General features: G+C 45.4%; 1 protein-coding gene across 5 annotated transcripts in view; it reads right to left on the bottom strand.

The window, feature by feature from the left end:
• The window catches only part of LOC135390634 (ATP-binding cassette sub-family G member 5-like), a 59694-nt gene that overhangs the window by 3281 nt on the left and 32337 nt on the right, over nt 1–24076 (bottom strand). For 4 of the 5 annotated variants that reach the window (XM_064620412.1, XM_064620411.1, XM_064620413.1 and 1 more), the window contains exons 2-10: nt 16126–16305; nt 13617–13849; nt 13429–13546; nt 11662–11853; nt 10054–10134; nt 8134–8341; nt 7364–7575; nt 2725–2863; nt 860–1045 (exon numbers count right to left, since the gene is read on the bottom strand). In XM_064620412.1, coding sequence (XP_064476482.1) covers nt 860–1045; nt 2725–2863; nt 7364–7575; nt 8134–8341; nt 10054–10134; nt 11662–11853; nt 13429–13546; nt 13617–13849; nt 16126–16297 — 1541 coding nt within the window. In that variant the 5' untranslated portion in view covers nt 16298–16305. Of the gene's footprint in view, nt 1–859; nt 1046–2724; nt 2864–7363; nt 7576–8133; nt 8342–10053; nt 10135–11661; nt 11854–13428; nt 13547–13616; nt 13850–16125; nt 16306–21916; nt 22093–24076 lie in introns of those variants that run through there. The other variant, XM_064620409.1, reaches the window with a different exon arrangement.

Raw genomic sequence — 24076 nt, 5'->3', positions numbered from 1 at the left:
GTTTACACATGCGGCACTGCATTGCGTGTCTTTCTCAATAAAGGCTGGTCCGTGGGTATTGTTGTCAAGGCAACGTCGAGGGTGGAACAAAACTGAAACAGGGCTATTTTTGGTTCGTCGTTTCCACTGGCTGCTGCGCAAGCGCGACTTGCACGCGCTGCGTGATTATGATGATGATGATGGTGGAAGAAAAAAAATACTGAGATGTGGTCCCGCTCACCGCGTGAAATTTTACGCAGTTCCTAACACGCACCGCTTTACGCAATGAAATATACACCGTGTGTGTATCCACCGAACTATTCACATTTTTCGACGCTACGTTGTATACAGTAGGGAGTGACATTTTCGGGTTAAATGCCTTTCTCAGATTCGGGGGGTTAAAATCGGGCGCTATTTTTTTAATCTGTAATTCGGGGAGAAATCGGGCGATAATTGTGCCTTCGGGTGTTATCCGGTGTTTTTGTTTCTCCTCTTGTCTATTCAGTCCTTTCCTAATCTCTTTTCTTTTTTTTTTCTTTTTTGCGGGATCGTGACCTTCCAGCGGTATTCCCCGAAGGCATAGACAGTGTTGACACACATGGGTGTATTGCTGGGAACGTAAGTGACCCATTCTTACACGTGTTACACGTGGCGACCTTTGTTTGTCTTCAGTGGAAACGTCACTTGAGGATTTCATAGTGACCGGAATTCGGGGAGAAATCGGGTTTAACCCGAATTGGTCGGAGGTCAGTTCGGGTGGGAATAACCGGACGGAATCGTGTTTTACCCGAAAAAGTCACTCCCTTATGATATATATATAATACGTCGCCGCCTCGTAATATGTCCCCATAACGACAGACAAGGATGACGTCCCTCTCACCTTACTGTTCCCGTTGCGAGTGCGATGCAGACGACGAGGATGTAGGCAGACGTCAGGAACGCTGCGAAAGAGCTCTTCACCAGCATCATCACCGCCACAGTCAACTGTTCAGCAAAGGCGTACACGGCCCACAGAACTCCGCAGAAAGTGGCCCACCGCTCCCATTCGGGTCGGAGTTGCGTACCGCTGCATCGGCACAATGAACGTCCATTAGGCTTAAGGTGGGACAAAACCACCACAAAGATTGCAACATAGCAGTAACCCTTGGGGTGTCAGGAACATGCATACGAAATCGCGCTCCCAAAGTGCGCACATTTTAATCCAACGAATTATTACGAATTGGGCAATTACTCTATGAAGCAAGAGGGCGCTGAAAGCAGCACTGCTGACGTCATCCGGCATGGAAGAATGCAAGCTTTGAACACGACCATCTCCATTATAGAGATGGTCGTGGCTTTAAGTGTTCGTAGCAGACGACAATGCTGGGTGACGTCACTGTATCTTCCTCTGGGCGAACCGCTGTGCGCTTTGCGTATGTTGGTTTCGGTTTGGGATTGTCATTATTTAGGAATTAATTACTCGCACAAAATGAATGGGAATGTTGCATTCGGTACCAAGGGAGCGGTTTGTGTTCGGTATGATGCTCACCTAATTTTTATTTTTATTTTTTTTTTCGAATTCTCGCGAAGTCTTCCTTTAACATGTGCGCTTAGCTCGAAAACAGCGATGTTTCACTATAAGGTCTTTCCCGTACCCGGTGTCTTGTCAAAGTAAGGGAAATGCTGCCCTTTTCACGCGTATACACCGCAATCTTGCTTCATCCTGCTTTCATCCACGTTAGGCTTAGCTGGATTAACCACGATGTGCGTAAACATTCGATGTGCTTAAACACTCGTAGCGGGTTTTGTGAAAATGAAGACAAGGCCTCGTACAATCTGAGCGATTTCGAAACTAAACTATTATAGAAGTATTATAGCGAGTATTATAGAAGCACAGATTGTGAGAGTTTTATTCGTAACAGTGCAGTATAGTTTGGAATTTTGAGCATTGTATCCTAACAGGACACGGTGGATGTCCGGTGTACGCGGGACGCCTCATTCGCACAAGAAAAGCAAGGGAAACGTCACGTGACACTGAATACATGTGTCCCGAGTCCTCCAAGGTGTCAAATCCAGCGATACCGTTGTCTGCACTGTCTAAGTCCAGTTGAAGGATCATTGGACGGTAAGACCGCTGCGTCTTATACATTTTGGACCTCGTTTTGGACAGTTTGGCTCCCGTGGCGCAGTGGTTAGCGTGCTGGCCATGTCACGTCGAGACTGGGAGGTACCCGGGTTCGAATCCCGGTGCCGGCTGTGCTGTCTGGGTTTTTTCCTGGGTTTTCCTCAGACGCTTTCAGACATATGTCGGCACAGTTCCCCTAGAAGTCGGCCCAGGACGCACATTCCCCCAGGGCGTCAGTCGTGACGTTGCCCACATACGTGAGGCCGACAACGGCAAGCCCTATCACCACCACCACCACCTTGGACCTCGTTTGCTCTGGAGAGTCCGAAAGAATTCCAAACTTCGTTTTTCTTTTGCCTAGTCCCAGGTGAATATTCAAAGCGATTTCAAAAGCGAATATTCAACGTATTTTGTCGTTTTCAGCACAGCCTTTGTTTGCTATATGCATGTCGTATTCATTTATTTCTTTTATTTACAAAACAATGGTGTGGTCGGCCAGACGATCCGCATCATCAAGAACGGAGAATAGAAGAGTGGGATATACGGCTCTCTTTGTATTCGTCTTCTACATAATGTCATTACAGACATCAACATTATAACTTGCCAACATATTTTGCAGATTGGATATGATAGGATCTTACACGTATAGAATAGACGATGCAGCCCACACAGTGATAAGGCTTAACGGCAGGCTGAACAATGTGTGCGTGAAAACGAAGAGTGGCCCTCGGTATTTCCCCTCGCGGCTTTCTTGGTAGTAGCGGGTCCGGTGCGAAGCATCTGCAGGAAACAAATAAATTTGAAATACGAAAATAATTCATAGTCATCACGCGTTACAGTGACGAATGAGGGAGTTTCGCGAAGTTCATGGATGAGCGACTATACTGTGGACGGGACTAGAGTCACTAAATAAGCTACGCTTCAGGGTGTCGACACTGAGTTCCAAGAGCGAGCATGCGCCATTTTGTTTCCGTACGCGCACTGCGCACTTCAGTGCACCATGCCATCTACCGTGCGCAGGTGAAATATTCATTTCGGCTTATTTAGTGACTCTAGTCGGGACTGGCGCTACGTCATCAGAGATCATGCAAGCTGTCCAGAGTTCACAGTTATAGTAACGTGGAAATCTGGGGTAGTTGGTTTTGGTCGAACATGGTGGCAGCAAAAAAGGGGAAACAACTGGGTGGAACACTTTCTTAAGAGTTCACACTTGTGTTCCTTTCGATGCAATCATGGGTGCCACCAGGATATCTTCCGGCGGGACAGGGCAGAATGTTTGGCATTCTTGCAGAATTTTTGTGCCCGCAACTATACATTGTCTTGGCTCAAAAACTGTGCGTTTCTGTAAGCCAGGGGGGAAGGGACAACGCCCCCCCCCCCCCCCTCCTGACGGCACCCATGCTCACGATGTTCAAACGAGGGACAGAGAAAAAATGTGGGCGACGCGCTCGCTGCCTTAAATTGTTAAATTCTGATGTTTCTCTGATTATCGCGTAACGTCGCTATACGACGAATCTAATTTCTGTGCTACAGAGATCTCTCCTGATCAAACTGTCGGAATTCCCCAGCAGTAGCGTCACTGGTTTTGAACGGATACGTAAGCATTGCTGCGGGCGCAGGAATAACTGGACATATCCTCAGCGACATTCTTGTCAAAAGCGAAAGGCACATCCTCCCTATACAGGGTGTTTCAGTTAAATCCCCGGGCTAAATAATTCGCGAACCGGTGCACCAATCGAATAACTTTCTTTTTACAAGTATCTGTCCAATACCGCCTACAAGATGCGCACCGCGTGAATGAGCGGGAGGCGCTCATTATTTAAATAAAAATGCAAATGAGTTTCGTAAAAAAGCGTAACTTCTAAAGCAGGGCGCTGTCGGTATTAAAATGGGTACTACCCCTTTTGGGACCTTCAGTGGACACCTTTCAGAGAAAAATCTGCCACCGAAGCGGGTCATTTGTTGCAGTAATTAATTGGTTTCGGTTTACCTATTTTTGTCGCGGCTGGTCGCGGCGAAGCGCAAAAGGACGTAATTAATTGGTGTAATTCATTGGTGTAAGGACGTAATTCATTGATGGATAAGGGAGTGAAAGAGCGTCTTTTTGCGCTTCGCCGCGACAAAAATACGTAAAAAGGGGTAGTACCCATTTTAATACCGACAGCGCCCTGCTTTAGAAATTACGCTTTTTTACGAAACTCATTTGCATTTTTATTTAAATAATGAGCGCCTCCCGCTCATTCACGCGGTGCGCATCTTGTAGGCGGTATTGGACAGATACTTGTAAAAAAGAAAGTTATTCGATTGGTGCACCGGTTCGCGAATTATTTAGCCCCGGGATTTAACTGAAACACCCTGTATACCCATGAAAAGAACCTTTATATATTTCTACCCCCTTTCGAAATAGGGAAAAATGACAGAAACCTATACACGGAGCAGACCCAGCCTCTCACTTTACTAATTCACTCTTTTTGAAAACGCGCCGAAACGTCCATTCCTCGCACGCGCCCGGAACCGCACACGCGGCTAACGGGAGAAGACGAGGGGCGCGGTGCTGGTAAGCCGCGAAATTATCCGTGACCGTGCTGTTTCCTCGGTTTTTTGAACGCGAACAAGCGATATTATTGAACGAGGAGGACACAGTAGCGAAACATGGCGGCGACTCTCAAAGCCTTCATGAGATGTGTACATACACAACACGTGCGACCTCACGTGTGAGGAGTTTTGTGTCACACGAGAGATGAAAAAAAAAAAAAAAAAGAGGACGAGCTCTTTTAGGAAGAAGACATTCCTGTCCGTATTTATGCGCATTAAGAGCATGCTGGGTAATGTTCTGTGTCCGAGGATTCTGAACGGCAGCCGCTTTGAAGTTCGTTTTAAAGCGGTCGGAAGTTGTATAATGAAGATAAAAGAGGCGGTCTTTCAAGAGAGGATTCTCAAAGATGTTTGTTGTGTGCCGGGTAGATTATTGTGTTGAGAAGGAAGCTTGATACATTGTGCACTGCTTGGGATTGAGTCGTGAAAGAATACGACAGAAAAGAGGATGAAGAATCTGTGACCGGTGTGTGAGCCAGAAATTGCGAGGAAAAAAAAAAAAAAACGAGAGAGCTCTAATCTGCTGTTGATGGTTTAGCCGTACCATTCCCGGTTTTCGGTGTTTATTTCTTGGCATATTCGGAGGTTTTTTTTTTTTTTCGGTGGTCACAGTTTTCTGAAAACTTACGAGTTTTTCGTAGTTTATTTTTTAGAACTGAGTTAACGTTTAAAATTCGAAAAAAAAAAAGAAGCGGCGGTTGATCGCAGAAAGAATGAGAAGCTGTCTTGCAAAAAAACGCTTACTGTTACGAGATAGAGCGTGCAGAGAATGACGTCCCATGTTATCGTCTCCGTTCCAACAACTAGGTAGCCTTCCAAGAAGACAATGTGTGTTCCCTCGTCCACTTTGAGGAGGAGGAGGAGGATGCGGTAAAATTCGCAGAAAAAGGAAAATAAAATTTTTAGGCGCAGGTCCTTTTCCCGAGGGAAATCTCAAAATGTCCCTATGCCACTCACTAAATAGGATACCCTCTTAAGTGGCTCCAATGTCGAGAGAGAAGGATGCAGTATTAAGGATTTATGTATTAAAGACTGTTGCACTGGGTAAAGACAGCCACATGTTGAACTCCATTATCATCTCTGTTCGTCTCTGGACATCATCCTTTTGCGTTTTCATCATCTCATCATCGGATTGAACTTTCTGTATTAAGTGTACTGGGGTAGCCAGTTTGACTTCGTCGAAACTCACAACCCCATTTGTTTCTTTATTCACATCACATCACATCACATCACATCACATCACATCGCACTGGGTAAAGACAGCCACCCTTCCCGGGAAAGGGGGGGGGGGGGGGTCACCTGCGATGCGAGTCAATCTATACGTAGAAGGAAACGAACCACACATCATGGCTTTTCTTGTTCAGCTCTTTGGGGGCTACTCGAACCTCGAAAAACGGAGTTTTTCGGATAGTAGGGGTCTCAATTAAGTAGCGCGGTATACCTACAGGCATGTCTAACAACGGTTTCGGCACCGTCTTTCTTGGGCTCTTCCCGAACGCTGTAAGACGCAAATGTCGGACCCTGTGAAGTCGGTCCTGGACGTACTACCCCCCCCCCCCCCCGAGCAACTTGTCGCCACACAGGCAGGCGATCAAGAGTGACGCCACGATGGTCGGTCCGTACATCCATTTTGCTTACTTTGAATTAACTTTGAGTGTTCTTTAAAGGGACAGTCGCATCCAGAAACCCATCTTATGAAACCGATACCACTATGTTCGGCATCGGCCGATGTTGATGTTGATGAAAAAAAAATACTAGGGAGCGTTTTTTTTTTCTTCATCAACATCAACATCGGCCGACAATCTACTTGGCTAATTGTTTCGTCCGAAAAGTCTACATAGATATTAAGTAAACGAATTATAAAGATGAGCGCTGCTTCCGCAGCTGCGGGCGCCCCGGCGACAACGAGATCAGCGTGACGTCACTCCCTAACAGGAGGAGTGAGAAAGTCTCGCTCAGAGGAGAAAGCACCGTTCAAACGCTCGCGGCATCCCCTTTTCTCAATGCCGTGCTCTGATTGGTGGTGTAGGGAATGACGTTTCCGCCTGTTTCGAGAGAGGGAATTCCAGCATACTCTCAACATCCGACGTCTGCTCTTGTCGGGCATTCCACCAAATCGCAGTCAAAGGATGGCACCATTTCGCGCGGGATTTTCGACACAGTGGTCAGTGGTCATTGAGGAATAAAATGACATCATAGTTTCGAAATCGACGCGACCGTCCCTCCAAGGCACTATCAGTACGTGCATAAACACTATGTATACCATGCCACCATATTGCTGCCATCCTTGCCGTGTTCGAACCATGACCTACTAACCTGCAACCCTGGGATAACGAAGTCATTAAACGATTTACAGTGAACCTTCGTTAATATGACCCCCGATAATCTGACATACGCACTTTACGACCACACTCCTGGTGAACAATGCAGTGAAACATCTGCAAATTCCCCCTCCCGTTAATATGACAATTCCGCATTATGACCAAAATTTTCGGGAACGACCATGGTCATAATAACGTGGGTTCACTGTAATAGTAATGTGGTTAACATTCATTAGCGGGGATAGTGAGAAAAATACCTGTTCATACTATCTTCGGTACGAAACAGCCGTAACAAAAGTCATTTTCGTCGACTCCTTTCCCACGTTCGTCGTGTAATTTTCTCCACATCACACGTATTACTCACACGTGACTGCAGTAACGGCGGCTCCCAACAGTGATGTAGCCAGGAAGCAGTTGAGGAATAGTCCATTTCTGGTGAGGAAGCTCTGCTGGTAGCCAGATAGCGGGAAATAGAATAGGAGCAGGAATGCCAGAAGTAGCGGAAGAAGCCCGACCCTCAGGAACAGGTCTCGGAACGCGCGTCCATTACAGTTGAAGCACGACGCCCACATCCGACTGACATGCGCAAAAGAGCAGCAAAAACAATACGTCACAATTTTTATACACTGAGCAATTTGATATTTTGGACAATTCGATATGTTTGGATAGTTGGGTGTTCCGGATAATTATGCATTATAGATAATTCAATACTTTGGATAATTCGACAATATAGATAATTCGATACTTGGCTCGACATATCGGCGGAGTAATTAGTCCGTTCACCTCTATGTGTGTGGGAGAGATTTACTAGACGGATTTCACATGGTACTGTACAACAAGCACAACACACACATAACATACACAACACAAGATCACCTCTCACAAGTACACAGTCGCAAAACACTCCGTGACTTATGGTGAATTTACCGAAAAGATTTTCCTTTCTAGACGAATACACGTTTTTGTGGTTATCGTTGCCACCACCTAGCAAACTCTGGTGTGAACAGCTTTACATCGATACAGAGATAAATAACAAACAATACCGCTCAACGTGCTACAACCACAATGTCACATTAAACGAGGAGGCTTCCTATTTTGTATTTATCCGTATGATAAGTGGCTTGCCGACATTACCCATAAAGTGCCCAGAAAGTCTGGCATCCGGAAGGTTGTCCATACGCTGTGAGTGGTAGCTTGTATGAAGTCTCAATGGTATGGCCCAGGTCAAGAGCTGGCCCCTTGCGGCTGCCCTCTGAACGGAACTTCTCAACCAGGTTCTGGATCTGGCTGCTTGACTCGACGAACCGTTCACGTGTCCGCCGATCGACCGTTGCTAGACATACTACACACAAATGTACCCGGTTACATTCTTGAGCACTGTCTGCATCAGTCTTAGGCAGTTACAAGCAACTAATAACTGTTACCACTTCTGGTGGAAGTAGCTGTAAAATATAATATACTCAGGTAGCGTCATATTTTTGTTGGCATCAATTCCAATGTTGGATGTGTTTGACTGAACGGATGGAACTTCACTAAGATAATTTGGAAAGACAACTAGTGATAAAGTGTAATAATAATGTGATGTGATTGCTTGTGAGAGCTGAATATACTCGGATGTTTCTTAAACGGAAACTGCAGAGTAGCTCATTTGCTTTACCTTCTAACCGAAGCTCCAACCACGATTTCAAAATGTAACTAATTATAACTGACTCGTATGGATAATTCGACCATGTGCTAATGCGGCTCCAATTCGAATGTGTGTGAATACGATGTTAATTCGGTTGTGCGTTAACGCGACGGAAGTGTACTGTGCATGTTCCAGTACTTTCATGCACTGAAACAGTGTGATTGGTAAATAATGTTTGTACCAGTAACAGTACTACAGTTTGTATTACTAACCAGTAGTGTAACACAAACTATTGTTTATTACCGTACAAGCTTTCATCCAGGGGACTGCATTTCATCAGGTTTCCGCCATTCCTCGATTGCCACTTACGTATGCTAAGACGTTAAGAATGTGGAAGGATACTTCGCAAGATAATGAACTCGAAAGTACAGTGCATAAGCGCTGAACAGTGGAATTGCGCCTATGCACTATACTTTCGAGTTCATGGCTTGCGAATTATCCCTTCGCCTTATCAACTTCTTAACAAAACCAAGTGCAATCGGAGGATACCTGAGGAATTAAAGATGGTACGCGAATAAACAATAGCTTCAGTGTTTTTATCATTTTATCATAGTGAAGTGTGTGAGAAAACATAGTAATTCGCACTGTTTCACTGTGTAAAAGAACTGGCGCATGCACACTATACGGCCGTCGCGTTAACGCACAATCGAATTAACATCGTATTCACTCGAATTAGAGTCGCATTAGCGCACAGTCGAATTATCGAGACGAGTCAGTAATAATCAGTTTCAGTGTATGTGAGAACTGGCGCATGCGCACTCCACGGCCGTCGCGTTAAGGCACAATCGAATTAACATCATATTCATTCGAATTAGAGCCGCATTAGCCCACAGTCGAATTATCGAGACGAACCAGTGATAATTTGTTACTTTTTGAGATCGTGCATGGTTACAGCTTCAGGTAGCAAGTTAAAGTAAATTAGCCATTCTATAGTTACCGTAACAAGGTGAAACGATAATTCGCAATAGGGAAACTCAAAAGTATATGTCGTAAGCGCTTGCGAGTCGTCGTACGTTATTTCTTCTTCGCTGTGCTGCAGATATGAGACACCGGCAGAAACCTTACCGGTGAACAGGCTAAGCTCACGACAGCAACTGGAAAACCACATGTCTTTTTATGATCCGTAACTTTCAAAATTTTCCTATCCCCTGCTTTCCATATTGCTCCCATTACTTCGTATTACTCATCAGCTTCAAAGAGATGCTATGTTCGTCACATCCACACCAGCTAGCTTGCAGCCTTCACTCAACATTATGCTTCCTTTGTGCTTTTGCGGCTAATTTGCCTGTATCCGAGAAAGTAATTTAAACGAAGCCTGGTAGAGAAATAAGAAGAAACGAGAATGTGCAACGCAGAGCGCTACTCACGGTAGTACATGAGAGGATTCTCCAGTTCGGGGCAGGGAAAGCCGATGCTACGGAAGTAGTCCAACATTGTACGGGTGTTGCCTACAGTGAGAAAACATATTCAGTCGAAGTTACGTCTGTGCAAGCTTTAAATGGACACTCTGGAGGCTGATTTAGAGGTGAGAGTTCCTCGTGTAGAGGCAAATTTCATCCAGCAGAGTTTTCATGTAAAGGTTTCACCGTAACGTACGCAAGGGCGGACGTAGCGAGGGTGAGAGAAAACTGACTGAAAACCAGAGTTGTGCCTAACTCGTTACAAGTAACTCGTTACTTGGTAACGGTTACTTTTTTTGGTAACGAAGTAACGATTCAGTTACTTTTTAAGATATGGTAATAGTAACGGAATCAGTTACAAAAATTGGTAACTCGTTACTGACGTTACTCGTTCCTTTTCTTCAGCACGGGGGAGCACATTTCGGCACTCCGTGTGGCGCAATGCGTGCAAATCTGACCTGCGTGACCCACGACCACGTGTGACTCAAAGTATTATTGCAATCCCTCGCGGGATGTGTTGTTGTATTTTCTCTTGTTTCCGTAATCTCTGACCATCACTCCTTCCCAAGAATGGGCACCGATTGTGCATTGGCTACAAACGTTTCGACTTCTAGCCTTTCCTTGTCTTTGCTGAGCTTCTGAGCGCCCTAAATTATGATGCAGCCCCTCGTCTGTTTTCGGGAACCGTTGGTGATCGGTGGCACGAATACCGGTGTCTTTTCTTGTGTTCTCATAGTCTCCAACCACCCTCACTTCGGAAAGAAGGAAGGGTCCAAGCAAGCTGATATAGACTCATGGCAAGGGGCCGCGAGACACGGAACACGAAGGACGGACGACAAATTATCAGACGCAGCAAAAGGTTTATTACAATGACCTATACCTAAGACGCGACGCAGAGGGGCAACAAGGCAAAACGAAGGGTCACTAATCACGTTGCCACGTGTGGCGGCATGTTTGTTGGCTCCTTTAACTATGCGGCGGTAACGTAAAAGTAACCCGTTACCTGTGAGTAACCAGAACTCGTTACTTTTGTATGTCGGTAACGAGTAACGTATTTAGTTACTTTTTTCTGAAGTAACGGGTAACGGTATTTAGTTCCTTTCTTTTGGTAACGGGCACAAGTCTGCTGAAAACTGTTTTGAGAATATGCTAAAAGTTTATCAGCAAGCTTTGTCTCGAGCCGGTGGCTTGATTACTTGGCAGGACAGTGACAATGAAAACGCGGACTATAAAATGTAGCTATAAATAATTGACTGCGAATTTAATATAACTATTTTCTAGGTGGCTCGGACCATCGTACGTAAGCATTGTGACAGAGTTTGCTCAGCTTTGAAATGCACCTCGGCGACGCCGTGACCTCAGCAATTTTCCATCGTATTGTCCAAAAAGGAATAATTGGAGCCATCAAGTTTTACTCAGTGATGTTATGAGGTAACACGTCCATTTAATCGCACGAATAAAAACAGCAACTATGTCCTGTTTTCTTTTTTCAAGGTGTCACCGTGGCAAAATGCGTAGAGATAGTAGAAAGTACACATCGCAGTACTCCGTAAGGGGTTAATGAAAACCAATTACCGGCGTAGACGAGTTCGCCGAGACAGAGATAGGCAACCCTATCCAGGAAGGGAAAGATATCTGAGCGTGGCTTGTTCATGGTGAGCACCACAATCCTGTTGTACTTCTTGGCATGGTTAGCCAAGATGGACACCACGAAGTAGGTGTTCAACGGATCAAGGCCAGCCGTCGGTTCGTCCAGAACTACGAGCACTGCAACAGATGAGGGCGGGTTCCATAAGTCTCCGTGGCTTCTTTTCAGGACGGTCAGAAAAGCTACGGCATTCAAGGAGACATGCGGCCGTGCTTTCAAGTATATTACCCTAGTCAGACGGCAAACTTATGCCCCAGCAACGCGGCAAACTTAATGCATTAAACGAAATGGCATTTACTTCACCTCCTAACCAACCATCATCTCAAATGACATCGTTCTCCCCCCTAATTTGTTGAAGACAGGGGGCGTGTGCCTTTTCTGTTAGAATTATGTTCCGCATAATTGTCACAAAAAAGGCGATCATTTATCATTCATTGCCTCTCATTTGTTAATATCCGCAATTTGCATCGTCCTGTATCGTTGATCTTGTGTTGTGTATGTTATGTGTGTTGTGCTTGTTGTATAGTACCATGTGAAATCCGTCTAGTAAATCTCTCCCACACAAAAAGGCGTACGCCTCCTGTTTTCAACAAATCAGGGGAGAGAACGATATCATTCGAGATGATGGTTGGTTAGGAGTTGAAGTAAATGCCATTCCGTTTAATGCATTAAGTTTGCCGCGTGGCTAGGGTGTTAAGGCCGTAAACGGAACGGCCTTAACTTCACGCCGCTCCTAACCAACCATCATCTCAAATGGCATCGTTCTCTCCTCTGATTAGTTTAAAATGGGAGGAGTACGCCTTTTTTTGTTACAATGATGTACTGCACAATTGTCACAAAAAAGCGCACGCCTCCCGTTTTCAACAAATCAGGGGAGAGCTAGACGACATTCGAGATTATGGTTGGGCTACCGGTGAAGGTACTGCCTAGAGTAGCTTGATGGGCTTGTTGGTGCATGACTCGGAGAACAAGGAGCATTTTATGCAGTTTATGGAGCAGTTTATGCCCCTTTCCCCTCCCTACCATTGGTTATAAATGTGCTTGTGCTGTACAGTAAAAAACTTGTTGATAGTGGAGCCTCTGTTTGTGTGTCTTCTTGTGTGTTCGTCCCTGTTTCGACTGCTCCTTGTTCTCCGAGAAGGTACTGCCGTTCCGTTTACGGCAAGTCGAACTCGTCACCACCACCATGGCCGTTCCGTTTACAGCCGTCTGACTGTGGTGTTAGAACGATTCACGAAGCGAAAAAGCGTACACTCTAAATCATTTCACACCTTTAAAGGTGTAATAGCGTGCATGGCGCACGCCTTTTTAGGTGTAATTTCGGTAACATCATAATGAAGCACGGTTTCGCACAAATTTTCTTTACTCGAGTGTTGTCTGTCCTCCAAAAATTCATCTCGCAACATCTCAACATTGTTCAACAGTATTGTAGACACTTGCGCGTGCTCGATTATCGATAGCGATGCATATATGCATTAACTCGTAGCTACGATATCCAAGACATAATGAAAGCGAGATTTGCACTGGCACTTGATCTTTAGTAACGCTTTCCGAATTTTGTAAAATATAATCCTGGAGATGCAATGTTACGCAACCAGATTGAATGTGCATAGCGCACACCTTTAAAGGTGTGAAAAAGTTTACAGTGTAGTGCATTCTGTAAGAGGGAACGCGGCGTCCACTGGTGTACGTACCAGGATCTCGCACAAGCTCCAGTGCAATACTCAGCCGCCTGTACTCGTTGATGGACAAGCTCGACACTTCTTTGTTCGCCACCTGGTTCAGGGCTAAGTCAGCCATCACTTGTTTCACCTGCAACGAGATTACATCGCGTGACACTCCCACTGACAACCTCAACACACGACGTGAACGACGTTCTCACCCTTCCTCGCTTGACAGAGCCCGAGACCTTGGAGCCCACTGTCAGTTTGGCGGCGTAGTCCAGGGTCTGACGTACTGTGACGCCGGGCAACAGAGAAACTCGGCGCGAGACGTAGCCGCACTGTTCTTGAAAGAGCCGTACCGTCACAGGAATATCGTTGAGCAAGATCTGTCCGCGAGTCGGTCCCATGGCTCGGCGGGCAATTACTTCCAACAAGGCCTTCTTGCCGCTGCCTGGAACATTGGAGAAGAGGAGTTAAAAGCAGGATCACTAAAAACCTCCGCGTTATTATTATTATTTTTTTTTTTTTTGACTGCGGCAGGTTGTGCAACAAGTATGATGAGCTCTTGCGTAAGAAAAATTGTCGAAATTGACCTCTAGCGTGAGACTTTGTCTCCAAATCTTCCATGGATCACTCAACTGAGCAGTAAGCGAATTTATCGAACATCTACCGAAAAACACCGATTTTTAAGATTAAACGCCGTATAACACGCGCCGATTTCGTCCCATAATAGACACTACAAATTCCAAACACTAGTCGATCATAATTTACACCTTTTGCTCGGTATTACGGTAACAGATTTACGCCTCCCGTTCTAAACACGCCGCTTACATTACACGTTAGCAAAACACGGATGTGCTAAGCACCACCTCAAGCAACCAACAGCGATATATAGTCAGACATAATTTACATCGAGCACCCAGATCAACTCTCTTTCCCTTCTTCAAAAGAATGTTGGTCATCGTGATAAAGCATTATCTTGGCTATGCTCGTTGCTAATACTAAATATACTAATACTAATACTACTAACTATACTAATACTAAACTTACACATCACATGACGAGGGTTGCCGGAACCAGTTTTGCTGTCTGAGGTTTACCCCGTGTTTTCCGGCAGACTTTCCAGACGAATGCTGGCAGAGTTCCCCTGAAGTCGGCCCAGGACGCATACTAACCCCCCTGTCCCCCACTCTTCCCTGCTGTCCTCTCTTTACGCCGCTCATAGCCACAGTTGCTTCGCGGCGCTATCACGAAATTTTAAAATATATATATATAATTTTCGTAAATCTCCACGCATCTGTCCGCAGGCGTGCGCTCCAAGTGTCATGTTCGAAGCAGTACGTACTGATATTTAAAGACAGTATCTCTTAGCACTTTCTGAAAAGCGCTTGCAGGGTGCACTGCCATCGTGGTCACGTGACGTGACGTCATGCCATTCGTCTGCTCACATGTTTTCTGCTGTTACAAAAATATGTACACGTGGAAAGTTACGTGGAGACTTACACGGAGAGAGTTAACTCTCCACGATGAACTGGAGAGTAAAAAGACTGGTAAAAATGTAAAGTAGCTTTCACCAAATCTTGGCCGCACTCCTTCAAGCGATCTATCCCGTATTCCCAGCCTCTGAACACCGAAAAACGGGTTTCCAGAAGACCTCTTCAACATCCCGTATTTGCTTACGCTTGCCTAGATGTTCGTGCTCAAAGTGGCGAAACAGACACGACAAAGCATCAACGACGAGGAGCGCAAAAAATATTACTGCGAAGTTTTCTTGACAGCACGACACAAGCGACACGCGGCGAAGCCATCCTTACAGTTAAGCACGCTCTTTTCTTTACCACTTGTCACTCCGTGTCAGTTTCAGAGCATGTTTGAGGACATCGCTGGTCTTCGAGATAGCGGTCTGGTTGAATGACAGACACCCTTGTCATGAACTGCCCAAGACAACATCTCCTTTTTCTTCAGTTCTCTTCCCCTGAGTGAGCCATACACTGTACAGGGTCGGTTGGCCATCAAGCAGTGTAGGGTGACGTTTTAATAATAAGAATAATGGAGTGAGAAAGCGGCAAAAATATGCGAGTAAGCTGTTGGATTAAATATGGAGCCAATGTTCTTCTGGTCATGAAGGAGGACTCCAGCAGTCAGAGATATCTGATCAGCCTCGAAGTTCTGGTCTGATCTGGGAGGGACGAGTGTTTATGTAACTGCATGTTACTACGTTTCATGGTGTACATATTGACGTACATGTTAAGGGATGAGCCTCAGGCTGAGGGCAGCCGATATTTCGAAATATAGTGTTTTTAGTATATTAACGTACAGTACCACTATAGAAGCGCCACTGCACGTCATTGGTGAGAGATATACATCATTATCATCATCATCATCATCATCGTTCGCCCATCGGCTCCATGGTTGCCGTGGTTACGGTTTCGGTTAGTACGTGGTGACGTCCGTGCTGTCACCCGCCAGTACGTTCAGGTTTCTTCCAGTTGAAAGCCACGATAGCGACATACGACACTTACAGATATATGCATAACCAAAAGCATCACTATCTAGCTCCCCTTGACTAGCGGAATGCTCGTCCAAGATGCGGCGGAACCGTACCCAAACTTCCTCCTCCTGTCACCAGATGGCAGCACCATCAAGCCGCATGTCCCGAAGATTCCTTTGCCGGAAGCGTTTCGTGCGGAGCGTTTTTGATCCGTTTCGCTCCAGAGAATTTCTCACCTTTGGATCCCAGGACTGCCATGACCTCTCCCGCGTGCACTTCGAAGTTGATGTCCTTCAGAAGGGGTGCCATGACGCCGGTACCCGTGAACGCTTGGAAGCATGTGGGAGGGGCCACGGGACCCGTATAGTGAACGCCGGCCAGCTCGAGCACGTGGTCGGTCGCCATCATGGATTCGTCTGCAGCCAAAAGACGAACAACGATAAACCTCTACCCGACAAACGTCATCATGCACTCTTAAAAATGAGGGGGGGGGGGGGTCGAGGTAGCTTGCCGTTGTTGGCCGCACTCAAGTGGGCATCGTCACGACTATAGACAAAAAAAAAAAAGGAAAAGAAGGTGGGAGAAAGGGGAGTTGAGGCGGGAGGCGTACGCCTTTTCTGTGACACTTATGCTGTTCATAATTGTCACAGAAAAGGCGTACGCCTCCCGTTTTCAACAAATCAGGGCAGACAACGATATCATTCGAGATTATGGTTGGCTAGGAGCATGCTATGCGGTGAAGTTCATTTTTAAGAGTGTGCCGTTGGTAGACAGACCGAAACAGATAGGAAAGGGAGAGCTGGGTTCCACGAATAGACGAGTTCAGAAAATCCCAGAGTTCTTAGCGCCCCTTTGAACTGTGGGAGTTTACTAATACGAAAGAAACGGGTGGCCTTCAAACTGTTCCAATTTCTCCCCTACTGGTCCATTGTCCTCGACGTGTCAAGGTCAGCGAAAGTGAAATATGAAGGATTATTCTTCGTTCCAGCACTCAGTAAGCGCCCAGAATGCAATGCGTGCGCAAAGAGCACTGGGATTTTCTGAACTCGTCTATTGGCAATTGTTCGCTGCCTCCTATTGAAAGAAAAGTAGGACCGAAGGTCGCGTCCCTTTCAGAGACCATCGCAATCCCCTCAAGACCGTGGCTTTCGGGCGCGACCTTGTTCGCCACCAGCTTTGAACGCAGTTGAACTCTACCAAATTGGTGGCGCTGTCGAACACTATGACGTCATTCGTTTACAAACAGGGAGAGGTCTATTGGCACTGGTTTTAATAGATTTGCTGCGTGACGTTTTCCTTGGAAAAAGCCAAATCGTTAACTTTTCCATAGGTCAAGCCTTCGCAATCTTTGCATTTTAAGTTGGCTCAATAACACAGCGGGCGACGAGATCTCCGTGTTGATGAAATCCCGTCTCCCTCGCCAAAGGTTGCTATCGATATCGCAATCCGGAGAGCTCTTGAATCTGAATGCCCGAATGTCTCGCGAACCTCGTTCTTTTTGCTGTCTCCTTGGAAAAGGTCTTTCCCAGTTGAAAACGAGCACGCAGAACTAAGATGGAGAGCACACACAAGCTCGACTTGCCCGAGTTTCTACAATTACCAAGGTCTGTCCCTGATGCACTGCAGGGGCCTTGGAATCCAAACATCACCGAGAAATAATGCTTACCAAATAGGCGAGGCTGCGCTGCCCTTTTTTGAATCTCCCACTGTGGACTACATACCTGGGTAAATTTCTACTTAAATGTAATTAAACTACATTACTCGTTACTCCAGTTAGAATTTAATTAAATTACATTACTCATTACTGCAACTGAAATGGAATGAAATTACATTACAATTATACGGAAACGTAATGACATTCCTAAGTCATTACCGCGAGCTTAATCGCAGTCTTCTATTTGTCTCTTCTACATGTCAGGGTGCCAAATATGGCGTATCGTTCCACAATGTAGAGACGAAGATGACGCAATGCCTCACGGCAACAGGGAAGACTGTCCGGAGGATGGGGCCCGCAATCAATGATTCTCCAATGCCAGAAACCGTTTACCTGATACACTCGATTCTTTTGCTTATACGAATTCCACGCTCACGCAAGCATATTGATATCGTCGTGTTGATCAGTAAAAGCATGAATGAAAGAAGGAGAGAAGGAAAATCTCTGGAGAGCGCCGATACTTCTAATATGGAAGTAACGAAGAAAACAAAAGACTAGTACTTGATGTTGATGGTCAGTTTGAAAAGAAAACCGCGCAAACGAAGACGGTGCCCGACGACGGCATCACTATAAGTAATAGGTAAGTTAGGTAATAACGGAGTTACAAGTAACCTGTACTGATAACTTAGTTTTTTCATATACAGTGCACCCTCGTTAATATGACCCCCGATAATCTGACATACGCGCTTTACGACCATACTCTTGGGGAACATTGCTGTGAAACCTCCGCAAATCCCCCCGTTAATATGACAATTCCGCATTATGACCAACATTTTCGGGAACGACCATGGTCATAATAACGAGGGTTCACTGTACTTTCTTCAGTAACGGTAGTTACAATATCGACCATGTACCAAACTTGCCCACATTACAGCTTTAACTTAATTGTAGTAAAGAATTACTCTTTGGAGGAAGTAACTTGTTCGCGTAACTATATAGTTATTACTTTTAGTGAAAGTATCCATTTAATGTAATATAATGAAGTTGCTCGAGTAGTGTGATATTTTTGCGGTGTGCTTGCATGACCTGAACGAACTCATCATTTCATGTGAACGAACTTTTCACGAACTCATGTGAACATGGTATGGGCAATCAAGGCAATCCAGGCTTCCAGCGCGAATGTCGAACGACTTTTTAATGCGTGATGTGTTTTTGGACTGGAGCGATGGAAGATGATTGTAAATTCAAAACACAACTGCCACTTAGGTTTTTTTTTTAATCATTTAAGTGGCCAGAAATATATTTCGGGAGAGGTATATTCGGGGGAGGAGGATTTCATCCTCATTTCCCTTTCCCAAATTCACTACCAAACGTACGATTTGGGGGGGGGGGTTAAACACCAGAAACCCCCCTGACCATAGGCTAAGGTCTATCTCAAACGGTAGCTGGAAGTTTCTTCAACCTCGAACCTGTTTCTGTAACAAGTTAAATTTCGAAGAAGAAGAAATAAAAACTGAGAGACAAACTCAGTTACCACTCCCATGAGTTAATTCTAACGTGTAAATTACAATTGTCTTGGGCAGATTGAGGCTTGTGTCAGTTTTTTTTTGTTTTCCTAGCCTCAAAAGAGTTCTTGCCCACGACTGCCTTTACTAAAATATCATCAAGAAGCCATTATCTTGCCGTCAGAACAGACTGTACGTGTATATACACTCGATTAACTTCCACCCGCGGTGCGTTATATAGGTCACATCGTCGCGGTGTTTATGTTACACGGGCCATTTCTAGAGCTGCGTCTAACTTTGACCTTGGTAATGGGCCTTTTTTGTTTGTTTGACGATGTACCTGGTTTAATGGGACCTTTGTTCGACGACACGATGCGCTTCCTCGAGAGAAAATGTCTCGGGTGACCGGCTTTCCACGGATCGTACAACACGGTGCCAGATTAGATTATAGTCGAAAGATATATATATATATATACAGTGAACGTTGAGATAAATGGGAGACAGAAGACAAAAGTAGGGGAAGTAACAAAAAAAGGGTTTGTTAAAAGTTGTAAAAGTTAGGGGCGACGTCTACGTTACGGCGGAAGCTCCGCCTTCGTCTGGACGAAATAGCTAAATGTGGCTACGAGGCTGATAAAGGACTTTACAATGGGCTTTTAGGGAAGTTAGAAACACTATAGTTCATTTTATGGGCAGAAATTGAAAGTTAAATAAAAAAGGGTCGACGTTTCGACAGGGGCACTGTCGAAACGTCGACCGTTTTAGAGGAATGCGGTTGACCACGAAAAATGAAGATATTCAATAAGGATCAGAAGTGGAGACAGTGCTTCTACAGGACAAGATATAAAAGGGGGACTTTATTCAAAACTAAGAGGGGGTCTTAGACGTTTCGACAGCGGCCCTGTCTTCAACAGGAATGGGGTATTATGGTGACGCATATATTTACAAAATGGAGATATTATAGCCCAGACCTGCTTCTCCAAAAGTGCCTTTCATAGTTGGCTTGCATATGGGGATATGAGGTTGCTACCCTTGTAGTTGCACCGTATTGTTTTTTTTTTTTTTATCGTATTGTATTTTTTTTTTTTTTTCAAAGTTTTACTAATTATGGAGGTTGGGGTTATACGTCGGCAAATGGAGCACCTATTGCAAGCGAGTTTCTTCGAAAGTTTTCTAGATTTCAAAATGTGAACGTTGTGAATTTCTTATGGAAGTCGATCTCCTGTCTCTCTGTGAACGACTGAAATTTTTGGTCAGTTTCAAGCCACACCCCGTGTTTCGGAGGCAGATTGTTTTGTTGACAACAAAGCGATTAGGTTAAACAAGATAAAACGCTGAAGTTTTCGAAATTACACACGAAATTCATGACGAAGAAGAATTCTGTGCCGTGAATCTTACCTGTTGTACGGTAAGCTAGAAGTCTTTCTAGTCCATCATACCAGTTGTAACAAACAAATGCGACGGAACATTGGAGTTATTATGGAAAAATTGATTGCTCTCGAACGATGCGCTACATTAGTGCACATACGATAATCTTTACTTATGACAACAAAAAAGATGTATATAGGTGGTTGATATGTCTCCTGCATTAGTACATGCGCGGCGCATTCACACACACACAATATCCTGGATGTGATCATATCACATAAAATGACGAAGCCATATAGCCTTCTCATGACAAATGTTTCATAAATCTTCACAGACCCGCTGAATCGTCTCTTTGAAACTCCCATTCCACTTTCGCCGCAATGTCCCATCAAAACAACTCAATTTTCATCTTATCTATCGATCAACCGTCACGTGACACATCACATGGACAGCACCAACCCACCAACGAAACCCGGCGCATCAAACATTACCCTTACACATACACACACACTCTAAAAACAGAACTTCACCGCATAGAACGCTGTGTGCCAACCGTTGCCAAATATGATAGGGTTATATCGCTTCTGATTCGAAGGGAGAGGGGGGCGTACGCCTTTTTGTGGCAATTTTCATATATCCAAATTGCCACAAAAAAGGCGTACGCCCACCTCTCTCTTCGAATCAGAAGCGATAACCCTATCATTTGTGGCAATGGTTGGCGCACAGCGTGCTATGCGGTGAAATTCTGTTTTAAGAGTGCACTCTTAAAACATATAACTTCACCACATAACACGGTGAAGTCCAACCACTGCACAGAATGATACCGTTTTATCACCCCTGATTTGTGGAAAGCGTACGCCTCTTTGTGACAGTTAACATAACTGCATAAGTGTCACAGGAAGGCCTACCGTTCTTAACCAATCAGGGGGCAGAACGATGTCATTTGGGATGGTGATTGGCTAAGAGCGTACTGTGCGGTCAAGTTCAAATGTCGGCACAGTTCCCTGTGAAGTATGCCCAAGACGCACGTTCCCGCCGAGCAACCTCCCGCCACACCGGGCAGGCACACCGCTCGGAAATAGCACACCATCCACCATCTGTTTTAAGAGCGCAGGAGAACAAAACAATTACTAGTTTAGGCTGCCAAGGGGGACGTCGGACAAAGTAGGAGACACGACAACAGAAACAGCTTACACTCAACTGACGAAATTTAATGCAAGGAACAAAAAAAAAATCAGAACTACAAGATATGATGACGTCAACAGCAATGACAGCAGGGTTAGCACACTCAAACGGCGATATCACGATCTGTGCGACTGTCATTTAGATAACCACATTCCGCAGAAGACAAGGCTATTGAAGGGGAGCTAACACAATCGGGACCATGCTGAAAAATGTTGAAGGCCTCGTGTATCTCCCTCACTGTCTGATTGGGATGCTTGGCAAGCGTGCACGTGCGGTCAAATACTTTGCACTTTAGAACAAAACAATGCCGCTCACCTAGGAACTCCAACATGGGCGTCTCCGACTTGGTCACCATGTCCGAACGCTATACGACCGTTGCTCTTGACGCTAAAGGACGTTTTTCAGAGCGCGCTTACGGTAACGCAACGCTGCGCTAAGCGAAAGCATGAGCAGCCGTCCATGCGCTCGGCTGGCAAAGAACCTGTTGCGCGGAGAGTTATCCAGCAGGTGAACGGTGGAGGGAGCGGTCTCTGCGTGCGGAACTCCATCGGACGGCTACTTGGTTAAGCGGAAGCGCCCCCTCGTATTGATACAGAAAAAAAGAGAAGTCAGCCGGTGCGAGGATAAACGGTTGCCGTTTTCTGATGGTCTATTGTGTCCATTGAGAGGATGCCATGATTAGGCTTCCTGTGGTCCGTGTATTCCGGGATGCCTTTGTGCGATAACAGCCCAGGAAGAATACGTCCAGAGTTGGGAGGCATACTCAAGCCATACATTTCCGATTAATGTCTTTCACAAATTCAAGTCCGGGATGAAACATTGGCTTCTCTTTTTCTGGTTCAAGTACGAGAAAGACTGCTTAAAAAAAAGGGGGGGGAAGGACTTGGAGCAGAGTGGCTGCCCTTAAGGGCTCCTGCGGCTCCATCTCATTTACACTCTAAAAACTGAACTTCACCACATAGCACGCTCTGCGCCAACCATTGCCACGAATGATAGGGTTATCGCTTCTCATTGGAAGAGAGAGGTGGGCGTACGCCTTTTTGTGTCAATTTGAGTATATGATAATTGACACAAAAAGGCGTACGGCTCCCTCTCTCCTCGAATCAGATGCGATAACCCTATCATTCCTGGCAGTGGCTGGCGCAGAGCGTGCTATGCGGTGAAGCTCAGTTTTTAGAGTGTAGGTGGTTTTGGGATTTATGAGGTTCTTGCTCAACTTTCCAACCAAAGCCATCTTCTTGTTTGAGAAAGTGTATTAGGCGACTCATAGTAATACACACTAATACACTAGTTGGAATTAGTTATAATGCACAAGATACAATGTATATATGGTTGTATCTTCTTCACCGTTCTTCTCCATCATTTATTTGCTATTGTGGTTCCTCTGTACATATGCAATGACATTACTTGGTCATGACGGGTTTATGCGTTCTTGGGGTGCTGTCCCCGGCGTATGTATCTTTGAAAATGTCCTTGCATGGGCATGCGTTATTATGTAATACCGATTCCATCAATCAGCTTAACATTTCATGTTACCTAAACAACCAGTGTGCCCTGGGGTAACGAATTCCTTCGTGTATTTGCTGCTGCTCTCGTTATCCTTCTGGTGTGTGAGCTCGACATCCAAGTGTCTTCTGGGATCTAACCGTGACGCGTAGCTTTTTTTTTTTTCGTGTGTGCGTGCGTGTTCCGAAAGAACTGTGATGGTTATGAGCGGCGTACAGGCGTGAACTTAGAAAGAGAGGACAGCAGAAAGGAATGGGGGACAGGAGGGGTATCAGTCAAAGAAGAAAAAAGGGTAGAATTTCCTACCCAAAGTTACAGCAGGACAGTATACTTCTACCGTTCTGTGCCAATCCACACGCGACTTTTCCCCCGCGGGTATAAGCGGCGACGTCCCTTTCCCTTTGCTCCTCTCCCTCACGTTTGCTCTAAGAGAAAATGGTAGAATTTCCTACCCAAATTGGTAGAACGACAGATTCTACTTTGTAGTTTGTTTCTATACTCTCCATTTATACCCAGAAGGTAAAACGGGTTGGTTGCAATGCAGCTCTACGGAAATGGGTAGAAAATCATACCCTTTTTCTTAGAGTGTATATAGTATACGTCCTGTGCAACAGTCCTCTTGGAAAGTCCGCCGGAAAACCCATAGGGAAGAGCTCAGACAGCACAGCAAGTGCCGGTATATGCGTTGGCGCAACACGCACAACTAGACCTCGTGCGAGCTTGATGAATGTGCACGAGGCATATATGACAACCCCGTTCAATAGCCGCTAGGCTCAACAAGATTGCAAAAGCGCAATTCCACGTCGCCCTGGGGGCCCGAAGGCAGCCGACCGTCTATACGCGCTTGGTATTTGGAACATTCTTACAGATGATTTGATCGGTGGGTGTATCGCCCACCTTTCCCTCGTATAAGCATATAGGATTATATAAATAAATAAAAAATACTGACAATCTCGTTACGGTCCGGTC

The sequence above is a fragment of the Ornithodoros turicata genome, chromosome 4, assembly GCF_037126465.1.
Source record: "Ornithodoros turicata isolate Travis chromosome 4, ASM3712646v1, whole genome shotgun sequence".
Lineage (NCBI taxonomy): Eukaryota > Metazoa > Arthropoda > Arachnida > Ixodida > Argasidae > Ornithodoros > Ornithodoros turicata.
Note: the sequence above shows the minus strand (reverse complement) of the source record. Positions and strands in the feature narration are given on the sequence as shown.